The sequence below is a fragment of the Hyla sarda genome, chromosome 9 (genome assembly GCF_029499605.1).
Source record: "Hyla sarda isolate aHylSar1 chromosome 9, aHylSar1.hap1, whole genome shotgun sequence".
Classification (NCBI taxonomy): Eukaryota; Metazoa; Chordata; class Amphibia; order Anura; family Hylidae; genus Hyla; species Hyla sarda.
In genome coordinates this window covers 173,987,873-174,013,726 of record NC_079197.1, presented here as the reverse complement: position 1 = coordinate 174,013,726, position 25,854 = coordinate 173,987,873, and the positions used below count along the sequence as shown (strand labels likewise).

General features: G+C 47.5%; 1 protein-coding gene across 8 annotated transcripts in view; it reads left to right on the top strand.

Annotated features, from left to right (window-relative positions):
- RTN2 (reticulon 2) overlaps window positions 1–21,928 on the top strand; it is a 57,619-nt gene extending 35,691 nt beyond the window's left edge. For 4 of the 8 annotated variants that reach the window (XM_056540730.1, XM_056540729.1, XM_056540731.1 and 1 more), the window contains exons 4-10: window positions 8,141–8,218; window positions 10,304–10,502; window positions 11,962–12,100; window positions 13,351–13,420; window positions 13,599–13,645; window positions 19,230–19,288; window positions 21,686–21,923. In XM_056540730.1, coding sequence (XP_056396705.1) covers window positions 8,141–8,218; window positions 10,304–10,502; window positions 11,962–12,100; window positions 13,351–13,420; window positions 13,599–13,645; window positions 19,230–19,288; window positions 21,686–21,728 — 635 coding nt within the window. In that variant the 3' untranslated portion in view covers window positions 21,729–21,923. Of the gene's footprint in view, window positions 1–8,140; window positions 8,219–10,303; window positions 10,503–11,961; window positions 12,101–13,350; window positions 13,421–13,598; window positions 13,646–19,229; window positions 19,289–21,685 lie in introns of all 8 variants that reach the window. The other 4 variants (XM_056540726.1, XM_056540724.1, XM_056540725.1 and 1 more) reach the window with 3 other exon arrangements.
- The last annotated feature ends 3,926 nt before the right edge of the window (window positions 21,929–25,854 follow it).

Sequence of the window (25,854 nt, the reverse complement as noted above, 5' to 3'; positions counted from 1 at the left end):
CTCCGTCTGGCTCTGGTGGTCACTTGCAACAGCGCCTACTGGAGGCTCTACGTAGGGGAGACAGGTCAATCCATGTAGAGGGGAGGGGTGAGGTTGACCTGTCTTTTTGGATAGAAAGACATGGCTTAGGCGCATTCCGAGAACATAATGGGGAGGTGGTCTGGTCCCTCCCGACATCCGGGCAGGAAAGTGGCCGTAGGAATGTGGTCCGTTTAGTGTGGAGGGGCGAAGATGCATGTCCGCCACGGGGTAAGGTGGTTGAGCTCCTCCTCCAAATGGAATTCAGGGCAAGTGACATCTTTGCCCTGATCCACCCCTACGCTACTTCTGAGTTTGACATCAGCTTTGTTCGGCCGGAGGGTCTTGAACTCTTCTGGTCGAACTATGAGGTGGTGAAAAACGAGCCCGGCTGGCGGGATTTTGCCGTAAAGGCGATATCCCGTCAGAATTTGGCCAAGAAAGTGACCGTTTTGACACGTAACGAGTCACTATCTTGCTATGATATCATGACCTGGCTCAGCCGATATGGTGATGTGACGGACATGCCAAAAAAGAACTATGACGAACATGGGATCTGGTCTGGGGCCTGGACGTTTTCCGTCAAACTGAAGCGTTCGGGGAGCACTGTTGCCCACATCCCATCAGCTGCTTTTCTAGGAAGAGACAGAATCCAAATTTTCTACCAGGGGCAGCCCAAGGTCTGTCACAGGTGCGGCAGCCCCACTCACTTTAGCGCAGCCTGTACTGTGCAGGTCTGTGCTCTGTGTGGTGGGGTAGGTCATCTTGCCGCATCCTGTAGGCAGATCAGGTGTCATCTGTGTGGTGTCTTAGGACACCCTTTCAGCCGTTGTCCTAGCGCCTTTGCCCGTGCGACGGTCACCTTGGCTGGAGACAGCAGTAATGTTGCTTCAGCTGGGGAGGGCACGAGTGCGGGTGAAGGTGCAACAGGGTCAGTGAAGAGGAAAAGTCCCGCCAAGCTGAGGCGGGAGGCTAATCGCAGAAGGAGCAGGGAACTGGAGAGTTCCCATGTGGCAGGGGTAGCTTCTGGCCCTGCTCCAGAGGTTAGTCCTGAAACTGCTGAGGCCCTGGAGGAGAATGTGCTGGATGAGGAAATGGGGAGAATCTGTAAAGAAGAGGGCAGCAAGGCCGATCTTTCCGATTCCTCCCACTGTGAAAGTGTGGATGAGGAGGGTGAAGAGAGGCCAAAAAAGAAGGGCAGTAAAGGGAGAAAGAAGAGGTCAGAGCCCTCTAGTCCCCGTGCTACGGACCAGGTCCCAAGCGGAAGCTTACCTGCCCCCCCTCTGATTGATCTGTCTAACCGGTACTCTGTCCTTGAAGACATCTCCTCCCCCTCCATGGAGGGGGGGGTCAAGGATGGGGTGCCTGAAGTGGGGGAGCCTCCAGGGGGAACTGGGCCCTGTCCACATGGGGCAATTTCCTCAGGGGATGGGGCCAAACCAGAGCCAGGCGGAGATGGCGATTTAAAAATGGACCAGTCTGAGTCCAAAAAAAGGTTTAAAGAGAAAGAAGCCTCCTCTTCCGGGGATGAGGGGGTAAAGAAAAAACAGAAATGAGGGGGTTAGGGCTATCTAACTCAATCACCCATGATGGCGGCACTCACCCCATTGACGCTGGCATCTATTAACTGTGCCAGCATAAAGTCTGATACGGCTAGATTCGCAGCCTTTGATTTTCTCGGCCGTGTTGAAGCCGATATTTTGTATCTGCAGGAGACCAGGTTGTCAGATCTTGCCTCTCTGGTAAAAGCCAGGAGAGAGTGGAGACGTGGCCCCTCCCACTGGTCTCTTGCGGCTGAGCCGTATAGTGGGGTGGCGGTCCTTTTTACCGCTCCTGTTGAATGCAGACGGGTTATTGAGTTAGAAATGGGGAGGTGCCTGATCTTAGATGTCCTCATGAAGGGGCAAGAGCTCCGGCTCATTAACATCTACGCCCCACAAACCAAGTGGGGACGAAAAGATCTCTTTATGAGGATTAAGCCCTTTCTTTTTACAAGCAGACAGGTGATCTTTGGAGGGGATTTCAATACTGTCACGAGATCCCAAGATAGGAGAGGCTCCAATGATCGGTTGGCTTATGATAGCATAGCTCTCAATAGTATAGTTAGGGAAGCTCGCCTAGAGGACGCCCACATCCGGAGCCCCTCAGGCCACGCGGGTTTCACCTATCATCGAGGTAGCTGCAGGTCTAGAATAGACAGGTTTTATTTGAAGGAGGAAGCTGTCTCTTCTGCAGTGTCCGTGGTTGAGGTGGAGTTCTCCGATCACTGTATGATTTTGTTTTCCCTGAATGTTTCAGAGACCCCTCGGATGGGTAAAGGTTATTGGAAGCTGAATTCGGCCCTCCTGGAGGAAGCGGAGGTAAGACAGTCCTTTGAGGATTTTCTTCAGAGTCAGGTACCTTTACTGGGCCTATGTAGTAGTAAGTCAGAGTGGTGGGAGATGTTCAAGAAGCGGGTTGCGGGGTTCTTCCGCCAGCTCTCGAGCCTCAGGTCCCTGAATAGGTATCGCCTGTATCAGGGACTGAGGAGGAAACTCGAGCTTCTCGTCTCGACTGGAGGTAGCCGGGAGGATATCTCCAGAGTGAAGTCCTTGCTGATGAGGTGTCAGTACGATAGGCACGCATCTTTGGTTTTTGAGAGGGATTTCGGGAAGTACCGCTCGCCCGACCCTTACAGAAACTGTAAGATGTCAGTGAGTAGTAAAGTCATTTCAGGACTGATTGATAGTACGGGATCTCTGAATCGGTCCAGATCAGGGATCTTGGAGGTCGTCAGATCCTTCTACTCACACCTCTTGGGAAGGAAGGATCTAGATCGAGACGGGATGTCGGCTTTCCTGGCTGAAACCATTCCTGAGCCAGGGGTAGACCCCTCTCTTGATGTTTTGGCAGAAAAAATCAGGGAAGAGGAAGTGAGACTGGCGATTGAGGGGCTTGCCCCCAAGAAGTCACCAGGTCCGGATGGCTTAACATCTGAGTGGTACAGGACCTTTAAGGAGTCTTTAGCTCCCCTCTTGACTGAGGTATTCAATGAGTGTCTCTCCTCGGGCACTCTGCCGAAGTCAATGAGGAGGTCAGCCCTGATTCTTCTCTCAAAGGGTAAAGATCCCAGCCGTATTGAGAATTGGAGGCCCATAGCTCTTCTCAATACGGACAGGAAGCTTCTGGCCAAGATACTGTTTAATCGGCTGGTGAAGTTTGCACCCCGGCTCCTTTCGGGGGCCCAGCACTGCTCTGTTCCAGGCCGAAGCACCTTAAGTGCTGTTCTCGGTGTCCGGGAGGCAGTGGAGCGGAGTAGTGCAGGTCTCTGGAAGGGGTACTTGCTGTCCCTGGATCAGGCCAAAGCATTTGATCGGGTGAACCACGAGTACCTCTGGTCCGTCCTCCTGAGATATGGCTTACCGTGTGCTTTTATTAATTGGCTTAAGACCTTATATGCAGGGGCAGAGAGTTTCCCGCTGGTGAACGGTTGGTCTGGCCGCTCTTTTGAGGTGGGGTCTGGAGTCCGTCAGGGTTGTCCTTTGAGCCCGCTTTTATACGTGTTCGCAATCGATCCCTTCGTCCGGAGGGTAGATTGTGAGCCGTTGGCGGGAGTCGGGATGAGTCTGGCAGAGCTGGATGTCGCCCAGAGAGTGGTGGCGTACGCTGATGATGTCACCATTTTCGTGTCCTCGAGAGAGGAGGTCGATGTGGTGATGTCGGAGGTGGAACGCTACTCGGAGGCATCCGGGTCTAAGATCAACCGGGATAAGTGTGAAAGTCTCTGGCTGGGAGGGGGAGATCCCACTTTTGATCTCCCGGACACCCTCCCAGGGCCCCAAGACTCAGCAAAAATTCTGGGCATCACATTCGGCCAGGATGATTATCCCACCAAAAACTGGGACGGTAAGCTACAGGATGCCACTCATAGGGTGGATCAGTGGAAGGGTTGGTCTATGACCCTCAGGGAAAGGGTACACCTGATCAAATCGTACCTGCTCCCCTTGTTTATCTATCTGGGCAGTGTATGTATCTTGCCAGAGGCTTACTACACTAGGATCTACAGCCTGTTTTTCCAACTGTTATGGGGGAACAGGATGAACCTAGTCAAGAGAGAGGTTACGTACCGCACAAGGAGACTAGGGGGTTTATCTATGGTAAACCCTGTGGTGTTCTTAACGAACACCTTCTTGAAAGCTAACATCTCGAACCTCTGGTCAGAGAGGGCTCCTCCGTGGGTACTCTCCTGCAGGGAGTGGTTTCGGCCTTTCTTCCAGGAATGGGAGACAGGAGGGCAAGTGAAGGACCTCCGTACGCCCCATGGGCATCTTCCGGCTTATGCTACCCCGACTCTGAAGGCGATACGTCGGTGGGGTCTGGGAGTGTGGGAGATCAGGACCCAGTCAAGGCAGTTCCTTGACAAACGGGTTCTGTTGACCCACTTCCAGAAGCCTCTGGCGCTCAGGGACTGCCCAGGTCGGGATCTGAGGGTGGGGTTGTATCTCTTAAATATGAAAAGGATCCCCCAGAAGTTTTGGGACTTGGCCTGGCGCTGCTTTCAGGGGAAGTTATATGTGAGGGACAATTTGAAGTGCAGGAGATCTGATGACCGGGGATGTCCCCGAGAAGAGTGCGGGGACATGCTGGAAAGCATGGACCATTTCCTGCTTCATTGTCCCTTTAATATAAGGGTCTACAACCGGGTGGGCGCTTCCATCTGCTGGAGTCAACTTGCCGGCCTTACCTATCCAGAGTGGGCTTATGGGGCATTCAGGAACCTGGGTGGCCGAGATCGGGGCACTTTGTTTTTAGTCAGCTTAGTGGTTAGGTACTACACGTGGAATGCACGGTGTTTAGTGTCTAATCAGCGCAAAGTCCTCTCCGAGGTGGAGGTCTGTAGGAACATCACCGGTGACCTCGGGAAGATCAGGTCTTTGGAGTATGGCAGTCTTGGTACCAGTAGGGCTTCTCTCCTATGGAGAGGGTTTTCTTTTGATGTGCCCTAGGTACTAGACCTTTTGGGTAGAGTACCCTTGATTTGGTTAGGGACAGTGATGTAGGGACAGGGTTAGGGTGATAGTAGGGTCAGTTTATCTTTAGGGATAATGGTAGGGTGAGAGGTAGGGTGCAGTTAGGGAAAGAATATACATTTTGTATGTATCAGGATTGCCATCCTTCTTCCAGGTGGTGGGCTAATGCATGTGCACCATAGCTTTTTGTTTTGTTTTCAGATGCTATGGTTATGAAGGGCTTACAGGCACCGAACTTGGGCCTAAAGTGAGTTGTATTGTTTGCTTATGTATGTTAAAGCTGGTAATGGTTAAGTTGGTTGGGAGGAGTTCTAGGTTGGGAGGGTATATTTGTGGGTGGTGGTGGTCTTTTCTTTTGGTGGACCTGACATGGGTCAGTTGTGGACTGGACATTGAGGACTATGAACTGTATGGAAAAAACTCTGACCCATGTACAGGAGGGCGGGTGGTGTGGGTGAAGGGTCAGTTTAGTGTAGAATGTTCTTTTATATTTGTAGGTGTGTTTTCTATTTATTTATAGGTGTATATAGTTTGTGTATAGTATTGTACATAGTAGTGTATATAGTTAGTTATGTATATAGTATGTATAATGTATGTTTTTTAAGTATATAGTATTTATAGTAGAGATAGACATGGCAGTCGAACCAGTTTTGTTTTTGTAGTAATGTTTCTTTAGTATCCCGTTGTGGATTTATTTTCTTTGGTTTATATATGTAGTATGTAGTAAAGATGTGTGTAAGCATGTGTGTATTGTGTTTTCTGAGATATTTTCCCGAGTTTGGGTATTTTGAGTTGAATTTAATTAATTTATTTATTTATTTTTGGTTTCTTGGTTAAATGTAGTTAATATATGTATATATATGTGTGCATGTGTGAGTGTGGTATAGTGTTATTATTATTATTATTAATATTATTATAAAAAAAAAAAAAAAAAAAACATGGTGTGCAGTGTGAGTGCTTGTTGTGTTTTCTATGTATGATTTTTCCCGAGTTTGGGTGTTTTGAGTTAAAGCGAAATAGTGCTATTTTTATGTTTCTTATGAGTGTGTTGTTTGGCTATGAAAGGTGTAGTTATAATACTTCTAGTCCAAGTAGGAAAGCTGGGCTGGCCGGTTAGGCAGGATTTTTGTTCTTTTATTTAAATGTAAAGTTTGGGTTTATGTTATTTCATGTTGTTGTTTTCCGTTATGGCAAAGTTGTGCTGGTTTATGTTTTGTTATGATTTATATTTTTCTAATAAAAGATTTACAGGATATAACTCAGGTTCAGTACAGGATAAGTAATGTAATGTATGTATACAGTGACCTCACCAGCAGAATAGTGAGTACAGCTCTGGAGTATAATACAGGATATAACTCAGGATCAGTACAGGATAAGTAATGTAATGTATGTACACAGTGACCTCACCAGCAGAATAGTGAGTACAGCTCTGGAGTATAATACAGGATATAACTCAGGATCAGTACAGGATAAGTAATGTAATGTATGTACACAGTGACCCCACCAGCAGAATAGTGAGTGCAGCTCTGGAGTATAATACAGGATATAACTCAGGATCAGTACAGGATAAGTAATGTAATGTATGTACACAGTGACCCCACCAGCAGAATAGTGAGTGCAGCTCTGGAGTATAATACAGGATATAACTCAGGATCAGTACAGGATAAGTAATGTAATGTATGTACACAGTGACCTCACCAGCAAAATAGTGAGTACAGCTCGGGAGTATAATACAGGATATAACTCAGGATCAGTACAGGATCAGTAATGTAATGTATGTACACAGTGACCTCACCAGCAGAATAGTGAGTACAGCTCGGGAGTATAATACAGGATATAACTCAGGATCAGTACAGGATAAGTAATGTAATGTATGTACACAGTGACTTCACCAGCAGAATAGTGAGTACAGCTCTGGAGTATAATACAGGATATAACTCAGGATCAGTACAGGATAAGTAATGTAATGTATGTACACAGTGACCTCACCAGCAGAATAGTGAGTACAGCTCTGGAGTATAATACAGGATATAACTCAGGATCAGTACAGGATAAGTAATGTAATGTATGTACACAGTGACCTCACCAGCAGAATAGTGAGTACAGCTCTGGAGTATAATACAGGAAATAACTCAGGATCAGTACAGGATAAATAATGTAATGTATGTACACAGTGACCTCACCAGCAGAATAGTGAGTACAGCTCGGGAGTATAATACAGGATAAGTAATGTAATGTATGTACACAGTGACCTCACCAGCAGAATAGTGAGTACAGCTCTGGAGTATAATACAGGATATAACTCAGGATCAGTACAGGATAAGTAATGTAATGTATGTACACAGTGACCTCACCAGCAGAATAGTGAGTACAGCTCTGGAGTATAATACAGGATATAACTCAGGATCAGTACAGGATAAGTAATGTAATGTATGTACACAGTGACTACTCTATACATGCAGATTTGTCCGATATATGACATTGCTACTCTCTAAATATATTTTATGCATGTGGTGCAAAACTTCAACTCCCAGCATGCCCGAACAGCCAGTGTTGCAACATCTGGAGGGCTTCAGTTTGAGACCACTGCTGTAAGTTATAGTTTCTGGTGCCGATATACGGAGGCAGATACAACGGATCCTCCTGGCTCGCACTGTATTGTTGCGGATTATCGCCTGGTGTTCTGTCATCTCTATGAGCCCCATGGCTTTGTTTTTAAAGCTTTTGTGAATGAGAGGAATCCCTGGCGGCAGCGCACCCCTTACCCCAGATCTGAGAGGACAGAGAATGATGGGGGTGATTGTGGGTACAGATGGGGTCATCCTTTATCACTGTTGTCTTTGTGGGGGGGGGGGTCATCTATGATAAGTTATCCTCCTATAAAGAGTAACTGCTGATCCCCCTGAGTCACCTGGTACCCATTATAGGAGCTGTCCTCCCACCATATGGGGGTGCCCTGCCGGAGGGGGCCGCAGCTGATCCCTGGGTGTGGACAGCTGTTCTCAGTGTCTTTTTTTGGCCTCAGGGGGGGTTCTCTGGACAGAGGTTGATGCTGGTCTCAGGGGGGTTGTCCCTCTCCGTCTATATTTAGTGTCGTCTTCTGTCCCTCACAGACGTCGGCCGCAGAGACTCCCACCACCTGTTACCCCAGAGCCGAAGCAGCTACCAGGAGGAAACCATGAGGAAAGCGGGTAAGTTCTGAGGGAGATGTGTGGGGTGAAGGCCAAGAACATGGGGACAGGAGGGCCACACATCCTACATCTTCTGGGCCCTTCACTGGGGCAAGAGACTGAGACTGATGGAGTACAATGGGGGGGCACAATATAATGTTATTACCTATTAAATGGGTCCCATTCATCTGGTAGAAGTGTAACCATGGTTCAGGCATGTGTGGGCCCCTAATGTTTTAGCCTGAGCCCCTGACTGCAGAACTGTCCTGTGTGTGTGGCCCCATTATTATCTACTGGATGATCTGGGAGGGCACTACAGAAGTCTGATTACAGTAGGGCCCCCTGAATGAAGGATTGTGGGGCCCAGTTATTTATAGTTACACCCGGGGACTGTCCTTAGTGTATTATATCTGCCATATTATCATTGATGTGTTGTCATCACCCAGCATCATATGATACAAAGCCGACCACTTTGAATATACCATGGGGGGCCACCTTGCGGATGATGCTGGCGCTCCTGCACACTGCGCCCATGCTGATGTTCTCTGCGCCCATGCTGATGTTCTCTGCGCCCATGCTGATGTTCTCTGCGCCCATGCTGATGTTCTCTGCGCCCATGCTGATGTTCTCTGCGCCCATGCTGATGTTCTCTGCGCCCATGCTGATGTTCTCTGCGCCCATGCTGATGTTCTCTGCGCCCATGCTGATGTTCTCTGCGCCCATGCTGATGTTCTCTGCGCCCATGCTGATGTTCTCTGCGCCCATGCTGATGTTCTCTGCGCCCATGCTGATGTTCTCTGCGCCCATGCTGATGCACACTGAGTTCCCATGATGATGTTTTTATGCTCATGGTCTGTGCCCATGCTAAAGTTCTCTGCTCCCATGCTGAAGCTTACTGTGCACTCTGCTCTCATGCTGTGCACTCTGTATCCACTCTAATGCTCTCCGCACATGCTGCACCCACCCTGATGCTCTCTGCGCTTTCTGAGACTATCCTGATGCTCTCTGCGCACTCTGCGCCCACCCTGATGCTCTCTGTGCTTTCTGTGCCCATCCTGATGCTCTCTGTGCTTTCTGTGCCCATCCTGATGCTCTCTGTGCTTTCTGTGCCCACCCTGATGCTCTCTGTGCTTTCTGTGCCCACCCTGATGCTCTGTGCGCACTCTACACCCATCCTGATGCTCTCTGTGCTTTCTGTGCCCAAACTGATGCTCTCTGTGCTTTCTGTGCCCACACTGATGCTCTCTGTGCTTTCTGTGCCCACCCTGATGCTCTCTGCGCTTTCTGTGCCCACCCTGATTCTCTCTGTGCTTTCTGTGCCCACCCTGATGCTCTGTGCTTTCTATGCCCATCCTGATGCTCTCTGCGCTTTCTGTGCCCATCCTGATTCTCTCTGCGGTTTTTGTGCCCATCCTGATTCTCTCTGCGCTTTCTGTGCCCATCCTGATGCTCTCTGCGCTTTCTGTGCCCATACTAATGCTCTCTGCACACTCTGCTTTCAAACTGATCCTCATTCTGTGCCCACCCTCATGCTCTCTGTGCACTCTGCACCCATATTGATGCTCTCTTTCAACTCTGCGCTCACCCTGATGCTCTGTGCTTTCTGTACCCATCCTGATGCTCTGTACTTTCTGTGCCCACCCTGATGCTCTCTGTGCTTTTTGTGCCTATCCTGATGCTCTCTGTGCTTTCTGTGCCCATCCTGATGCTCTGTGCTTTCTGTGCCCATCCTGATGCTCTCTGCGCTTTCTGTGCCCATACTAATGCTCTCTGCACACTCTGCTGTCAGGCTGACCCTCATTCTGTGCCCACCCTCATGCTCTCTGTGCACTCTGCACCCATACTGATGCTCTCTATCAACTCTGCGCCCATGCTGATGCTCCCTGTGCCCTCTATGCCCACCCTGATGCTCTCTGCGTACTTTGTGCCCACTCTAATGCTCTCTTTGTATTCTGCTGTCAGGCTGACCCTCACTCTGTGCCCACCCTGATGCTCCCTGCCCACCCTGATGCCCACTGTGCCCACCTTGATGCTCTTTTCGTACTCTGTACCCATCCAGGCTGACCCTCACTCCTGCCCATGCTGACTCTGTCTTCTCTCTCTCAGTGGCCGACCTCCTGTACTGGAGGGACATCACCCTCTCCACCGGATGTCTCACTGGCATCACCCTGTGCCTGCTATGTCTCATCCAGTTCAGTGTGATCAGCGTCCTATCATACGCCTGTCTCCTCATCCTCTGCGCGGCCTTCACCATGCGGCTCTACTACAAACTCCTGAAGAAAGGAGACGGAGGCAATCCCTTCCAGTGAGTCCCGCCATTCTGAACCACACGGCTCAGGCTCATTTAGTGCAGCGAGATCAGTGGTACTTGGTGTAGCCAAGAATATATATGGTTACTCAGTGTAGCGTAGAATGGCATAGCATAGTTTTATGCCGTATAGTAGGGATGTGTAGCAGTCACTGGTTATTGATGTCAATGGATTTGTAGCAGTATTAAGGTTACGTGATGTAGCAGAGTATTGAGGCAGTGTAGGAGTAAGTTGGTATAGCAGTGTGAGGGTTTATAAGAGAATTGTAGCAGTGCTAGGATTACTATGTGTAGTGGAGAAATGTAGCAGAGAGTTTAAGCAGTGTGAGGGTTGCTTGGTGTAGCAGAATATTGTAGCAGAGTTGGGTTTACTTGGTGTACAGAGGATTGTAGAACTGTAGAATACTGCAACTGTGTCAGGATTACTCAGTGTAGCAGAGGGTTTCTGATGTAGTGTCAGGATTACTCAGGAGGGTTTCTGATGTAGTGTCAGGATTACTCAGGAGGGTTTCTGATGTAGTGTCAGGGTTACTCAGGGGGTTTCTGATGTAGCAGTGTCAGGATTACTCAGGAGGGTTTCTGATGTAGCAGTGTCAGGATTACTCAGGGGGTTTCTGATGTAGCAGTGTCAGGATTACTCAGGGGGGTTTCTGATGTAGCAGTGTCAGGGTTACTCAAGGGGTTTCTGATGTAGCAGTGTCAGGGTTACTCAGGGGGGTTTCTGATGTAGCAGTGTCAGGGTTACTCAGGGGATTTCTGATGTAGCAGTGTCAGGGTTACTCTGGGTTTTTTTTTTATGTAGCAGTGTCAGGGTTACTCAGGGGGTTTCTGATGTAGCAGTGTCAGGGTTACTCGGGGGTTTCTGATGTAGCAGTGTCAGAGTTACTCAGGGGGTTTCTGATGTAGTAGTGTCAGGATTACTCAGGGGGTTTCTGATGTAGCAGCGTCAGGGTTACTCAGGGGGCTTTCTGATGTAGCAGTGTCAGGGTTACTCGGGGGGGTTTCTGATGTAGCAGTGTCAGGGTTACTCAGGGGGGTTTCTGATGTAGGAGTGTCAGGATTACTCAGTGTAGCAGTGTCAGTGTTACTCTGGGGGTTTTCTGATGTAGCAGTGTCAGGGTTACTCAGGGGGTTTCTGATGTAGCAGTGTCAGGGTTACTCAGGGGGGTTTCTGATGTAGCAGTGTCAGGGTTACTCAGGGGGTTTCTGATGTAGCAGTGTCAGGGTTACTCAGGGGGGTTTCTGATGTAGCAGTGTCAGGGTTACTCAGGGGGTTTCTGATGTAGCAGTGTCAGGGTTACTCGGGGGTTTCTGATGTAGCAGTGTCAGGGTTACTCGGGGGTTTCTGATGTAGCAGTGTCAGGGTTACTCAGGGGGTTTCTGATGTAGCAGTGTCAGGGTTACTCAGGGGGTTTCTGATGTAGCAGAGTGTTATATCGTCTTTTCTTCTCCTCAGGAAGTACCTGGACATGGAGCCGATTCTCCCCCCTCAGCAGGTGGAGGTGGTCGCCTCTCGTCTTGTTGTTCTCTTCTTTGCTGCACTCTCCACCCTCCGCAGACTCTTCTTAGTGCAGGACACAAAGGAGTCACTAAAGGTAAGGTCACCCCTCTGCCATGCATCTCACTGATCCACCATACATCTCAACCCTCCGCCATACACCTCAACCCTCCGCCGTACATCTCAACCCTCCGCCGTACATCTCAACCCTCCGCCATACATCTCAACCCTCCGCCATACACCTCAATCCTCCGCCATACACCTCAACCCTCCGCCATACACCTCAACCCTCTGCCATGCATCTCAACCCTCTGCCATGCATCTCAACCCTCCGCCATACACCTCAACCCTCTGCCATACACCTCAACCCTCCAGCATGCATCTCAACCCTCTGCCATACACCTCAACCCTCCGCCATACACCTCAACCCTCCGCCATACATCTCAACCCTCCGCCATACACCTCAACCCTCCGCCATACACCTCAACCCTACGCCATACATCTCAACCCTCCGCCATACACCTCAACCCTCCGCCATACATCTCAACCTCCGCCATACATCTCAACCCTCCGCCATACATCTCAACCCTCCGCCATACATCTCAACCCTCCGCCATACATCTCAACCCTCTGCCATACACCTCAACCCTCCAGCATGCATCTCAACCCTCCGCCATACACCTCTGCCATACACCTCAACCCTCTGCCATACACCTCAACCCTCCAGCATGCATCTCAACCCTCCGCCATACACCTCCACCCTCCGCCATACACCTCAACCCTCTGTCATACACCTCAACCCTCTGCCATACACCTCAACCCTCCAGCATGCATATCAACCCTCCGCCATACATCTCAACCCTCCGCCATACATCTCAACCCTCCGCCATACATCTCAACCCTCCAGCATGCATCTCAACCCTCCACCATACATCTCAACCCTCCACCATAAGTCTCACTGAACCGCCATAAGTCTCACCCGTCTGTCATACGTCTCACCCGTCTGTCATACGTCTCACCCGTCTGTCATGCGTCTCACCCGTCTGTCATGCGTCTCACCCGTCTGTCATGCGTCTCACCCGTCTGTCATGCGTCTCACCCGTCTGTCATGCGTCTCACCCGTCTGTCATGCGTCTCATCCGTCTGTCATGCGTCTCACCCGTCTGTCATGCGTCTCACCCGTCTGTCATGCGTCTCACCCGTCTGTCATGCGTCTCACCCGTCTGTCATGCGTCTCACCCGTCTGTCATGCGTCTCACCCGTCTTTCATACATTCCACCCGTCCATCACTGTACGCTGCTCCCTGAGGTTTCACCCTCATATTTCTTTGTGTTCTTCTTCCCTCAGTTCTTACTCCTCCTCTACCTCCTCACGTATGTTGGCGCTGTGGTGAATGGACTGACCCTCCTGCTTCTCGGTAATACCCTGACCTCTCACCTGTGGGGTGTCTGCACAGAGTGTTTCCCTTCTTGTATACAGTATATATACCAGGGTGTAAAGGGAGGGGGTCCTGATGTAGTGTGGGGTATTGGGGTGCGCTCAGGGGGTCCCCACATCTCGTCCATTTTACTCATGCTCTTCTTTCTCTGCTTTAGGGGTGATCGGAGTATTTACATTTCCTGTCTTGTACAAACACAACCAGGTGAGTAACAAATAGATACAAGACAGATACAATAGTGACATAAAGGTAGATTTATCAAAATCTGTGCAGGAGAAAAGTTGACCAGTTGCCCATAGAAACAAGATTTTTTATTTTTTTTATTTCTTTTTATGAGGCATTTTTAAAAATAAAAGAAGTGATCTGATTGGTTGCTTCGGGCAGCTGGTCAACTTTTCCTCTGCATAGGTTTTGAAAAATCTCCCACATAGATTCGCTTGGTACATGTAGATACAGGGGGGCAAAAAAGTTCTTATTCAGCCACAAATTGTGCAAGTTCTCCCTCTTAAAAAATATGAGAGAGGCCTTTAATTTTCATCAGAGGTATACCTCAACTATGAGAGACAGAATGAGAAAAAAAATCCATAAAATCACATTGTCTGATTTTTTTAACAATTTATTTGCAAATTATGGTGGAAAATACAGAGGTCACACATTTTCTTTCTTCACAAGGTTTTCACACACTGTTGCTGGTATTTTGGCCCATTCCTCCATACAGATCTCCTCTAGAGCAGTGATGTTTTGGGGCTGTCGTTGGGCAACACAGACTTTCAACTCCCTCCAAAGGTTTTCTATGGGGTTGAGATCTGGAGACTGGCTAGGCCACTCCAGGACCTTGAAATGCTTCTTACGAAGCCACTTCTTCGTTGCCTGGGCAATGTGTTTGTGATCATTGTCATGTTGAAAGACCCAGCCACATTTCATCTTCAATGCCCTTGCTGATGGAGGTTTTCACTGAAAATCTCACGATACATGGCCACATTCATTCTTTCCTTTGCACGGATCAGTCGTCCTGGTCCCTTAGCAGAAAAAACACCCCAAAGCATGATGTTTTCACCCCCATGCTTCACAGTAGGTATGGTGTTCTTAGAATGCTGAATTGCATCCATTCTCCTCCAAACACGACGAGCTGAGTTTTTACCACAAAGTTTTACTTTTTGTTTTATCTGACCATATGACATTCTCCCAATACTCTTCTGGATCATCCAAATGCTCTCTAGCAAACTTCAGACAGGCCCAGACATGTACTGGCTTAAGCAGGGGGACACTTCTGGCACGGCATGATTTGAGTCCCTGGCGGCGTAGTGTGTTACTGATGGTAGCCTTTGTTACTTTGGTCCCAGCTTTCTGCAGGTCATTCACTAGGTCCCCCCCCCATGTGGTTCTGGGATTTTTGATCACCTTTCTTGCGTGGAGCCGCAGATCGAGGGAGATTATAAGTGGTCTTGTATGTCTTCCATTTTCTAATAATTTCTCCCACATTTGATTTCTTCACACCAAGCTGCTTGCCTATTGCAGATTCAGTCTTCCCAGCCTGGTTCAGGTCTACAATTTTGTTTCTGGTGTCCTTCGACAGCTCTTTGGTCTTGGCCATAGTGGAGTTTGGAGTGTGACTGTTTGAGGTTGTGGACAGGTGTCTTTTACACTGATAACAAGTTCAAACAGGAGCCATTAATACAGGTAACGAGTGGAGGACAGAGGAGACCAGAAATCTTGCTTGTTTGTAGGTGACCAAATACTTATTTTCCACCATAATTTGCAAATAAATTCTTTAAAAATCAGACAATGTGATTTCCTGTATTCTTTCCCCCCATTCTTTCTCTCATAGTTGAGGTTATAACCTATGATGAAAATTACAGCCTCTCTCATCTTTTTAAGTGGGAGAACTTGCACAATTGGTGGCTGACTAAATACTTTTTTGCCACACTGTATAGGGGACACTAACAGTAGTAACTTATAGATGTGGTGTATATATATATATATATATATATATATATATATATATATGCACATTGGGCAGTGACACACAGATGCAGCAGCTACATATACACTCACTGGCCACTTTATAAGGTACACCTTCCTAGTCCCTGGTCAGACCTCCTTTATACTTTCTACAAGATGCTGAAAACATTCCTCAGAGATGTTCCTCCATATATGGACAGGATGACATCACACATTTCCTCCAAATGGACATGATGACATCACACATTTCCTCCATATGGACATGATGACATCACACAGTTCCTCCATATGGACATGATGACATCACACAGTTCCTCCATATGGACATGATGACATCACACAGTTCCTCTATATAGACATGATGACATCACACAGTTCCTCCATATATGGACAGGATGACATCACACAGTTCCTCCATATAGACACAATGACATCACACATTTCCTCCAAGTGGACATGATGACATCACACATTTCCTCCATATGGACATGATGACATCACACAGTTCCTCCATATGGACATGATGACATCACACAGTTCCTCCATATGGACATGATGACATCACACAGTTCCTCTATATAGACATGATGACATCACACAGTTCCTCCATATATGGACATGATGACATCACACAGTTCCTCCATATAGACACAATGACATCACACATTTCCTCCAAGTGGACATGATGACATCACACATTTCCTCCATATGGACATGATGACATCACACAGTTCCTTCATATGGACATGATGACATCACACAGTTCCTCCATAGGGACATGATGACATCACACAGTTTCTCCATATGGACATGATGACATCACACAGCTCCTCCATATGGACATGATGACATCACAGTTCTTCCATATAGACATGATGACATCACAGTTCCCCCATATGGACATGATGACATCACACAGTTCTTCCATATGGACATGATGACATCACAGTCCCCCCCATATAGACATGATGACATCACACAGTTCCTCCATATGGACATGATGACATCACACAGTTCCTCCATATAGACATGATGACATCACACAGTTCATCCATATGGACATGATGACATCATACAGTTTCTCCATATGGACATGATGACATCACACAGTTCCTCCATATAGACATGACGACATCACACAGTTCCTCCATATGGACATGATGACATCACAGTTCCTCCATATAGACATGATGACATCACACAGTTCCTCCATATAGACATGATGACATCACACAGTTCCTCCATATGGACATGATGACATCACACAGTTGCTGTAGATTTGTAGGATCCATGATAAGAATCTCCGGTTTCACCACATCCCTGCGGTGATCTATAGGATGAGATCTGGTGACTGTGGAGGCCATTGGAGTCCAGTGACCTCATTGTCCTGTATGAGATGATGTCATGTGACCTCATTGTCCTGTATGAGATGATGTCATGTGACCTCATTGTCCTGTATGAGATGATGTCATGTGACCTCATTGTCCTGTATGAGATGATGTCATGTGACCTCATTGTCCTGTATGAGATGATGTCATGTGACCTCATTGTCCTGTATGAGATGATGTCATGTGACCTCATTGTCCTGTATGAGATGATGTCATGTGACCTCTTTGTCCTGTATGAGATGATGTCATGTGACCTCATTGTCCTGTATGAGATGATGTCATGTGACCTCATTGTCCTGTATGAGATGATGTCATGTGACATGGGGCATTATCTTGCTGGAAGTATCATCAGAAGATGGGACCACTGTGGTCATAAAGGGACGGACATGGTCAGTAACAATACTCAGGGAGGCTGTGGGGTTTATACCAGGATCAATTGGTACTAAGGGGCCCAAAGTGCCCAGAAAATGTCCCGTCCCCCCCCCCCACCACCACCACCACCATTACACCCCCACCAGCCTGATCCTGATACAAGGCAGGATGGATCCATGATTTATGTTGTTTACACCACATTCTGACCCTGTCATCTGATGTCACAGCTGGAGGGAGACTCCTCAGACCAGACAACGTTCTTCCATCTTCCATTCTCCAGTTCTGATGACCTGTGTGAATTGTAGCCTCAGCTTCATGTTTTAAACTGACAGAAGTGGCCCCCAGTGCAGTCTTCTGCTGCTGTAGCCCATCTGCTTCAAGGTTGAACGTGTTGTGTGATCAGAAATAGCATTCTGAGGCCTTGGTTGTAACCAGTGGTTATTTCAAATCCAGGCTGTGACCTATACTACACAGTGGTGATTTCAGTTACTGTTGCATTTCTGTCATCTCGAACCAGTCTGCCCACTCTTCTCTGACATCAGGTATTCTCCTCCACACAACCACCACTCAATGGATATTTCATCTTTTTCGGACCATTCTCTTTAAATCCTAAAGATGGCTGTGGGTGAGGATCCCAGAAATACTCAGACCGGCCCATCTGGCACCAACAACCAAATTCCTTTTTTCTTCCCCATTCTGATGCTCAGTTTGAACTTCAGCGAGTTGTCTTGACCATGTCTACATGCCTAAATGAGTCATGTGATTGGCTAATTAGCTACTTGAGTTATCAAGCAATAGAATGGGTGTACCTAATAAAGTGGCCAGTGAGCGTATAGATATAAGGGGACAGATTGAGATTTTGGGATCTTCAAAACCAAATGGGATATTTGCCGTACTGTATGCCAGTGTGTCTCCAGCTGTTGCAAAACTACAACTCCCAGCATGCCCGGACAGCCGAAGGCTCCCAGCATTCCCGGACAGCTTCCTGTTTTGAACTGACAGAAGTGGCCACCAGTGCAGTCTTCTGCTGCTGTAGCCCATCTGCTTCATGTGTGATCAGAGATAGCATTCTGAGGCCTTGGTTGTAACCAGTGGTTATTTCTAGAGATGAGCAAACTTACAGTAAATTCGATTCGTCACAAACTTCTCGGCTCGGCAGTTGATGACTTTTCCTGCGTAAATTAGTTCAGCCTTCAGGTGCTCCGGTGGGCTGGAAAAGGTGGATACAGTCCTAGAAAAGAGTCTCCTAGGACTGTATCCACCTTTTCCAGCCCACCGGAGCACCGGAAAGCTGAACTAATTTATGCAGGAAAAGTCATCAACTTCCGAGCCGAGAAGTTCGTGACGAATCGAATTTACTGTAAGTTCGCTCATCTCTAGTTATTTCAGTTACTGTTGCATTTCTGTCATCTCGAACCAGTCTGCCCACTCTTCTCTGACATCAGGTATTCTCCTCCACACAACTGCCGCTCACTGGATATTTCCTCTTTTTCGGACCATTCTCTTTAAATCCCAAAGATGGCTGTGGGTGAAGATCCCAGAAATACTCAGACCGGCCCATCTGGCACCAACAACCAAATTCCTTTTTTCTTCCCCATTCTGATGCTCAGTTTGAACTTCAGCGAGTTGTCTTGACCATGTCTACATGCCTAAATGAGTCATGTGATTGGCTAATTAGCTACTTGAGTTATCAAGCAATAGAATGGGTGTACCTAATAAAGTGGCCAGTGAGCGTATAGATATAAGGGGACAGATTGAGATTTTGGGATCTTCAAAACCAAATGGGATATTTGCCGTACTGTATGCCAGTGTGTCTCCAGCTGTTGCAAAACTACAACTCCCAGCATGCCCGGACAGCCGAAGGCTGTCCGGGCATGCTGGGAGTTGTAGTTTTGCAACAGCTGGAGGCACACTGGTTGAGAAACACTGCTCCATATATAATGTGTGTGTGTATATATATATATATATATATATATATACATACACAGGCAGTCATTGCCTATATATAGAGAGACTGCAGGAGGTATATGTATTTATCCAGACACTAACCCCGGGTCTCTCCGCAGGCGCTGGTCGATCGATACGTCTCCATGGTCACAGGACGGTTCGCATCATTTAGGGCAAAGTAAGAAACTTCACGTAATAGGAAAGAATGTGGGCTACAGAGATGTGTGTGCGCATAGCAGAGCTGAATGTGTTGCTTCACTCTGTGCTGTGCACATAACACACGCAGTCCTATGTAAAAATATAGACAGGTATTCGTGTATTATCTGTGGTGTTACATAGGACTGCAATTAACGGGGTATTCCAGGAAAAAAAATAAAAAATTAAATCAACTGGCTCCGGAAAGTTAAACAGATTTGTAAATTACTTCTATTAAAAAATCTTAATCCTTACAATAATTATCAGCTGCTGAAGTTGAGTTGTTCTTTTCTGTCCGACAACAGCGCTCTCTGCTGACATCTCTGCTTGTCTCGGGAACTGCACAGAGTAGAAGAGGTTTGCTATGGAGATTTGCTTCTAAACTGGACGGTTGCCGAGACATGTGTCATCAGCGAGCACTTAGACAGAAAAGAACAACTCAACTTCAGCAGCTCATAAGTACTGAAAGGATTAAGATTTTTTTTTAATAGAAGTAATTTACAAATCTGTTTAACTTTCTGGAGCCAGTTGATATCTAAAAAAAAAAGTTTTTTCCTGTATAACCCCTTTAACCTACTACATTATCTGTACTCGGACAATGATCAGTGTTATCTGTGGTGTTACATAGGACTGCTGGCAACACCCACTACATTATATGTATACTGTACTGTACTGTGTGTTTTCTGTGACGTTACATAGGACTGCAGATCACATATACTACATTATTTGTACTCAAGAGAGTTATCACTGTGTTATCTGGGGTGTTACATAGGACTGCAGGCAACGCCTATTACATCATATGTATACAGTATTATCACAGTGTATTATCTGTGGTGTTACATAGGACTGCAAGTCACATCTATACATTATCTGTACTCAGAAAGTTATCACTGTGTATTATCTGTGGTGTTACATAGGACTGCGGGTCACATCTACTACATTATCTGTACTCAGAGAGTTATCACTGTGTTATCTGTGATGTTACATAGGACTGCAGGTCACATCTATACATTATCTGTACTCAGAGAGTTATCACTGTGTCATCTGTGATGTTACATAGGACTGCAGGTCACATCTGTACCTTATCTGTACTCAGAGAGTTATCACTGTTATCTGTGGTGTTACATAGGACTGCAGGTGTCATCTACTACATTATCTGTACTCAGAGAGTTATCACTATGTTATCTGTGGTGTTACATAGGACTGCAGGTCACATCTATACATTATTTGTACTCAGAGAGTTATCACTGTGTTATCTGTGGTGTTACATAGGACTGCAGGTCACATCTACTACATTATCTGTACTCAGAGAGTTATCACTGTTATCTGTGGTGTTACATAGGACTGCAGGTCACATCTATACATTATCTGTACTCAGAGAGTTATCACTGTGTTATCTGTGGTGTTACATAGGACTGCAGGTCACATCTACTACATTATCTGTACTCAGAGAGTTATCACTGTTATCTGTGGTGTTACATAGGACTGCAGGTCACATCTACTACATTATCTGTACTCAGAGAGTTATCACTGTTATCTGTGGTGTTACATAGGACTGCAGGTCACATCTATACATTATCTGTACTCAGAGTTATCACTGTGTTATCTGTGGTGTTACATAGGACTGCAGGTCACATCTACTACATTATCTGTACTCAGAGAGTTATCACTGTGTTATCTGTGGTGTTACATAGGACTGCAGGTCACATCTACTACATTATCTGTACTCAGAGAGTTATCACTGTGTTATCTGTGGTGTTACATAGGACTGCAGGTCACATCTACTACATTATCTGTACTCAGAGAGTTATCACTGTGTTATCTGTGGTGTTACATAGGACTGCAGGTCACATCTATACATTATCTGTACTCAGAGAGTTATCACTGTGTTATCTGGGGTGTTACATAGGACTGCAGGTCACATCTACTACATTATCTGTACTCAGAGAGTTATCACTGTGTTATCTGTGGTGTTACATAGGACTGCAGGTCACATCTACTACATTATCTGTACTCAGAGTTACCACCGTGTTCTGCAGTGTTACATAGGACTGCAGGTAAAACCCATGCACTTTATTAGGTAACCTGTCTGGAAGTCATCCGCTACGCCAGTATTTCCCAACCAGGGGGCCTCCAACTGTGGGCATCCTGGGAGTTGTAGTTTTGCAATAGCTGGAGGCCCTCTGGCTGCAAATGCTGCCATAACCCTTGAGTCGGGCAGGATTTTCTAGGGCCTGGGTGATGGTGGGGTCAGGGGTTCAGTTTCTCCATGGGGATCGGAAGTGTTCCCCTTATAATGGGAGCAGTACAACCAGTGCCCAGCAGGGGGAGCTCTCATATACTCTCATTATTGACCACTTGTCATATTCTCCGGCTTCAGGTTTCGTGCTCAGCTGAGAAAACAAGGATCCAAAAAGGACTGAGGGCATGTGGACCCCCCCCGCACCGCACCTCCCCCTCCGGGCTTGACACCATGTGACACAAGGGTCTTACCCATCCAAAGCAACTTCCAGCGAAATCCACAAAAATTACTCCCATCATTGTTACACAAAGAACAAGTCACAGGATGAGGATTTTATAATTCTGTGCACAATAAATTGTCTGTTTTTTTTATTTTAATTTTTTTGTCATAAATTGTGATTGAATAATGAATGAGCGAGAGAAATACATGAGATAGATGGATATGGAGACGTGTCGTTCAGCCCTATGCGGTCGTCTTTACAGACATTGGTGATGTAATTGGTCGTCCTATAGCGCCCCCTGATACCAGCGCGTACTGTAATAGGAGCCACCGCTGGATCAAGTCACATCCTGAGATGTCTTTCCTCCTGGATCTTCCCCCATCAGCCGTGAGTCGTATTATTGTAAGTGTTTGGGATCCGCCACGAAGTGGAGACCACGTGAAGTTACAGCGCAGGGTCCCGGGGGGCTGACGCCATAACTGCAGAGACCAAATCTCCTCTGGTAATAACATCAGCACAAACACTGTGTCCGCCGAGACCTTCATGCCAGCCTTACATCACCAAGCACAATGCCAAGGGTCAGATAGGAGGGGTGTAAAGTGTCAGATAGGAGGGGTGTAAAGTGTCAGATAGGAGGGATGTAAAGTGTCAGATAGGAGGGATGTAAAGTGTCAGATAGGAGGGATGTAAAGTGTCAGATAGGAGGGATGTAAAGTGTCAGATAGGAGGGGTGTAAAGTGTCAGATGGAGGAGTGTAAAGTGTCAGATAGGAGGGGTGTAAAGTGTCAGATAGGAGGGATGTAAAGTGTCAGATAGGAAGGATGTAAAGTGTCAGATAGGAGGGGTGTAAAGTGTCAGATAGGAGGGGTGTAAAGTGTCAGATAGGAGGGGTGTAAAGTGTCAGATAGGAGGGGTGTAAAGTGTCAGATAGGAGGGGTGTAAAGTGTCAGATAGGAGGGGTGTAAAGTGTCAGATAGGAGGGGTGTAAAGTGTCAGATAGGAGAGGTGTAAAGTGTCAGACGGAGGGGTGTAAAGTGTCAGATAGGAGAGGTGTAAAGTGTCAGACGGAGGGGTGTAAAGTGTCAGATAGGAGGGGTGTAAAGTGTCAGATAGGAGGGGTGTAAAGTGTCAGATAGGAGGGGTGTAAAGTGTCAGATAGGAGGGGTGTAAAGTGTCAGATAGGAGGGGTGTAAAGTGTCAGATAGGAGGGGTGTAAAGTGTCAGATAGGAGAGGTGTAAAGTGTCAGACGGAGGGGTGTAAAGTGTCAGATAGGAGAGGTGTAAAGTGTCAGACGGAGGGGTGTAAAGTGTCAGATAGGAGGGGTGTAAAGTGTCAGATAGGAGGGGTGTAAAGTGTCAGATAGGAGGGGTGTAAAGTGTCAGACGGAGGGGTGTAAAGTGTCAGACGGAGGGGTGTAAAGTGTCAGATAGGAGGGGTGTAAAGTGTCAGATGGAGGAGTGTAAAGTGTCAGATAGGAGGGGTGTAAAGTGTCAGATAGGAGGGATGTAAAGTGTCAGATAGGAGAGATGTAAAGTGTCATATAGGAGGGATGTAAAGTGTCAGATAGGAGGGGTGTAAAGTGTCAGAGAGGAGGGGTGCAATATGTCAGGAGGGTGTAGAGTGTTAGAGGGGTGTAAGGTGTCAGATGGAGGGGTGTACAGTGTCAGAAAGAGGAGTGTATCAGTCAGAAGGAAGAGTTTAAAGCACCAGGAAGAGTTGAGTAAAGCGTCAGATGGAGAAGTTTAAAGTGTCAGATGCCGACGTGTAAGGTGTCAGATAGAAGGGTGAAAAGCCTCAGATAGAAGGGTGTAAAGTGTCAGATGGAGGAGTGTAAAGTGTCAGATGGAGGAGTGTAAAGTGTCAAATGGAGGAGTGTAAAGTGTCGGAGGGGTGTATAGTGTCAGATGGAGGGGTGTAAAGTGTCAGATGGAGGGGTGTAAAGGTTCAGATGGAGAAGTGTAAGGTGTCAGATAGAAGGGTGTAAAGCCTCAGATAGAAGGGTGTAAGGTGTCAGAAGGAGGGGGGTGTAAAGTGTCAGATGGAGGGGTGTAAAGCTTCGGACAGAGGAGTGTAAAGTGTCAAACGGAGGGGTATAAAGCGTCAGATGGAGGGGTGTAATGTCAGATGGAGGAGTGTAAAGTGTCGGACGGAAGAGTGTAAAACGTCGGACGGAAGGGTGTAAAGCGTTGGACGGAGGGGTTTAAAGTGTCAGATGCCAGCGTGTAAGGTGTCAGAAGGGTGTAAAGCCTCAGATAGTAGGGTGTAAGGTGTCAGAAGGGGGGGGGGTGTAAAGTGTCAGATGGAGGTGTAAAGTGTCAGACAGAGGAGTGTAAAGTGTCAGGTGGAGGGGTGTAAAGCATCAGGCGGAGGGGTGTAAAGTGTCAGGCGGAGGGGTGTAAAGTGTCAGACGGAGGGGTGTAAAGTGTCAGACGGAGGGGTGTAAAGTGTCAGATGCATGGGTGTAAATCGTCAGACGGAGGGGTGTAAAGCGTCAGATGGAGGGGTGTAAAGCGTCAGGGGTGTGAAGTCAGATGGAGGGGTGTAAAGCATCAGGCGGAGGGGTGTAAAGTGTCAGACGGAGGGGTGTAAAGTGTCAGATGGTTGGGTGTAAAGCTTCAGGGGTGTGAAGTCAGATGGAGGGGTGTCTGGCGGGTTGTAAATCATCAGGTGGGCATTTGTAAGGCATCAGACAGGTGTAAAGCGTCAGATGGAGGGGTGTAAAGCCACTACCACTGGACTCTGTAGCAGAGGAGACGTGTTCTGTGCAGTGACGGATCACACTTCTCTATCTGGCGTCTGATGGACCAGTCTGGGTTTGGTGAATGCCGGGAGAACGTTACCTGCCTGACTGTATGGTACCAGCTGTACGGTTTGGCGGAGGAGTGATAAGTTATGTTATGGGGGCTCCTCAGGGGTGGGTCTGGGCTCCTTAGACCCAGTAAAGGAAAGTCTTAATGTTTCCGTGGACAATTGTCGCCTCCATCTTTGTTGGAACAGTTTGGGTTCGTCCCTTTTCTGTTCCCCCAATGACTGGGCCCCAGTGCACACAGTGAGGTCCATAAAGACACGAGGGGGAGATTTATTAAGATGGAGAAGTTTAAAGTGTCAGATGCCGACGTGTAAGGTGTCAGATAGAAGGGTGAAAAGCCTCAGATAGAAGGGTGTAAGGTGTCTGATGGAGGGGTGTAAAGTGTCAGATGGAGGAGTGTAAAGTGTCAGATGGAGGAGTGTAAAGTGTCAAATGGAGGAGTGTAAAGTGTCGGAGGGGTGTATAGTGTCAGATGGAGGGGTGTAAAGTGTCAGATGGAGGGGTGTAAAGGTTCAGATGGAGAAGTGTAAGGTGTCAGATAGAAGGGTGTAAGGTGTCAGAAGGAGGGGGGTGTAAAGTGTCAGATGGAGGGGTGTAAAGCTTCGGACAGAGGAGTGTAAAGTGTCAGATGGAGGGGTATAAAGCGTCAGATGGAGGGGTGTAATGTCAGATGGAGGAGTGTAAAGTGTCGGACGGAAGAGTGTAAAACGTCGGACGGAAGGGAGTAAAGCGTTGGACGGAGGGGTTTAAAGTGTCAGATGCCAGCGTGTAAGGTGTCAGAAGGGTGTAAAGCCTCAGATAGAAGGGTGTAAGGTGTCAGAAGGGGGGGGGGGTGTAAAGTGTCAGATGGAGGTGTAAAGTGTCAGACAGAGGAGTGTAAAGTGTCAGGTGGAGGGGTGTAAAGCATCAGGCGGAGGGGTGTAAAGTGTCAGGCGGAGGGGTGTAAAGTGTCAGGCGGAGGGGTGTAAAGTGTCAGACGGAGGGGTGTAAAGTGTCAGACGGAGGGGTGTAAAGTGTCAGACGGAGGGGTGTAAAGTGTCAGATGCATGGGTGTAAAGCGTCAGACGGAGGGGTGTAAAGCGTCAGACGGAGGGGTGTAAAGCGTCAGGGGTGTGAAGTCAGATGGAGGGGTGTAAAGCATCAGGCGGAGGGGTGTAAAGTGTCAGACGGAGGGGTGTAAAGTGTCAGATGGTTGGGTGTAAAGCTTCAGGGGTGTGAAGTCAGATGGAGGGGTGTCTGGCGGGTTGTAAAGCATCAGGTGGGCAGTTGTAAGGCAT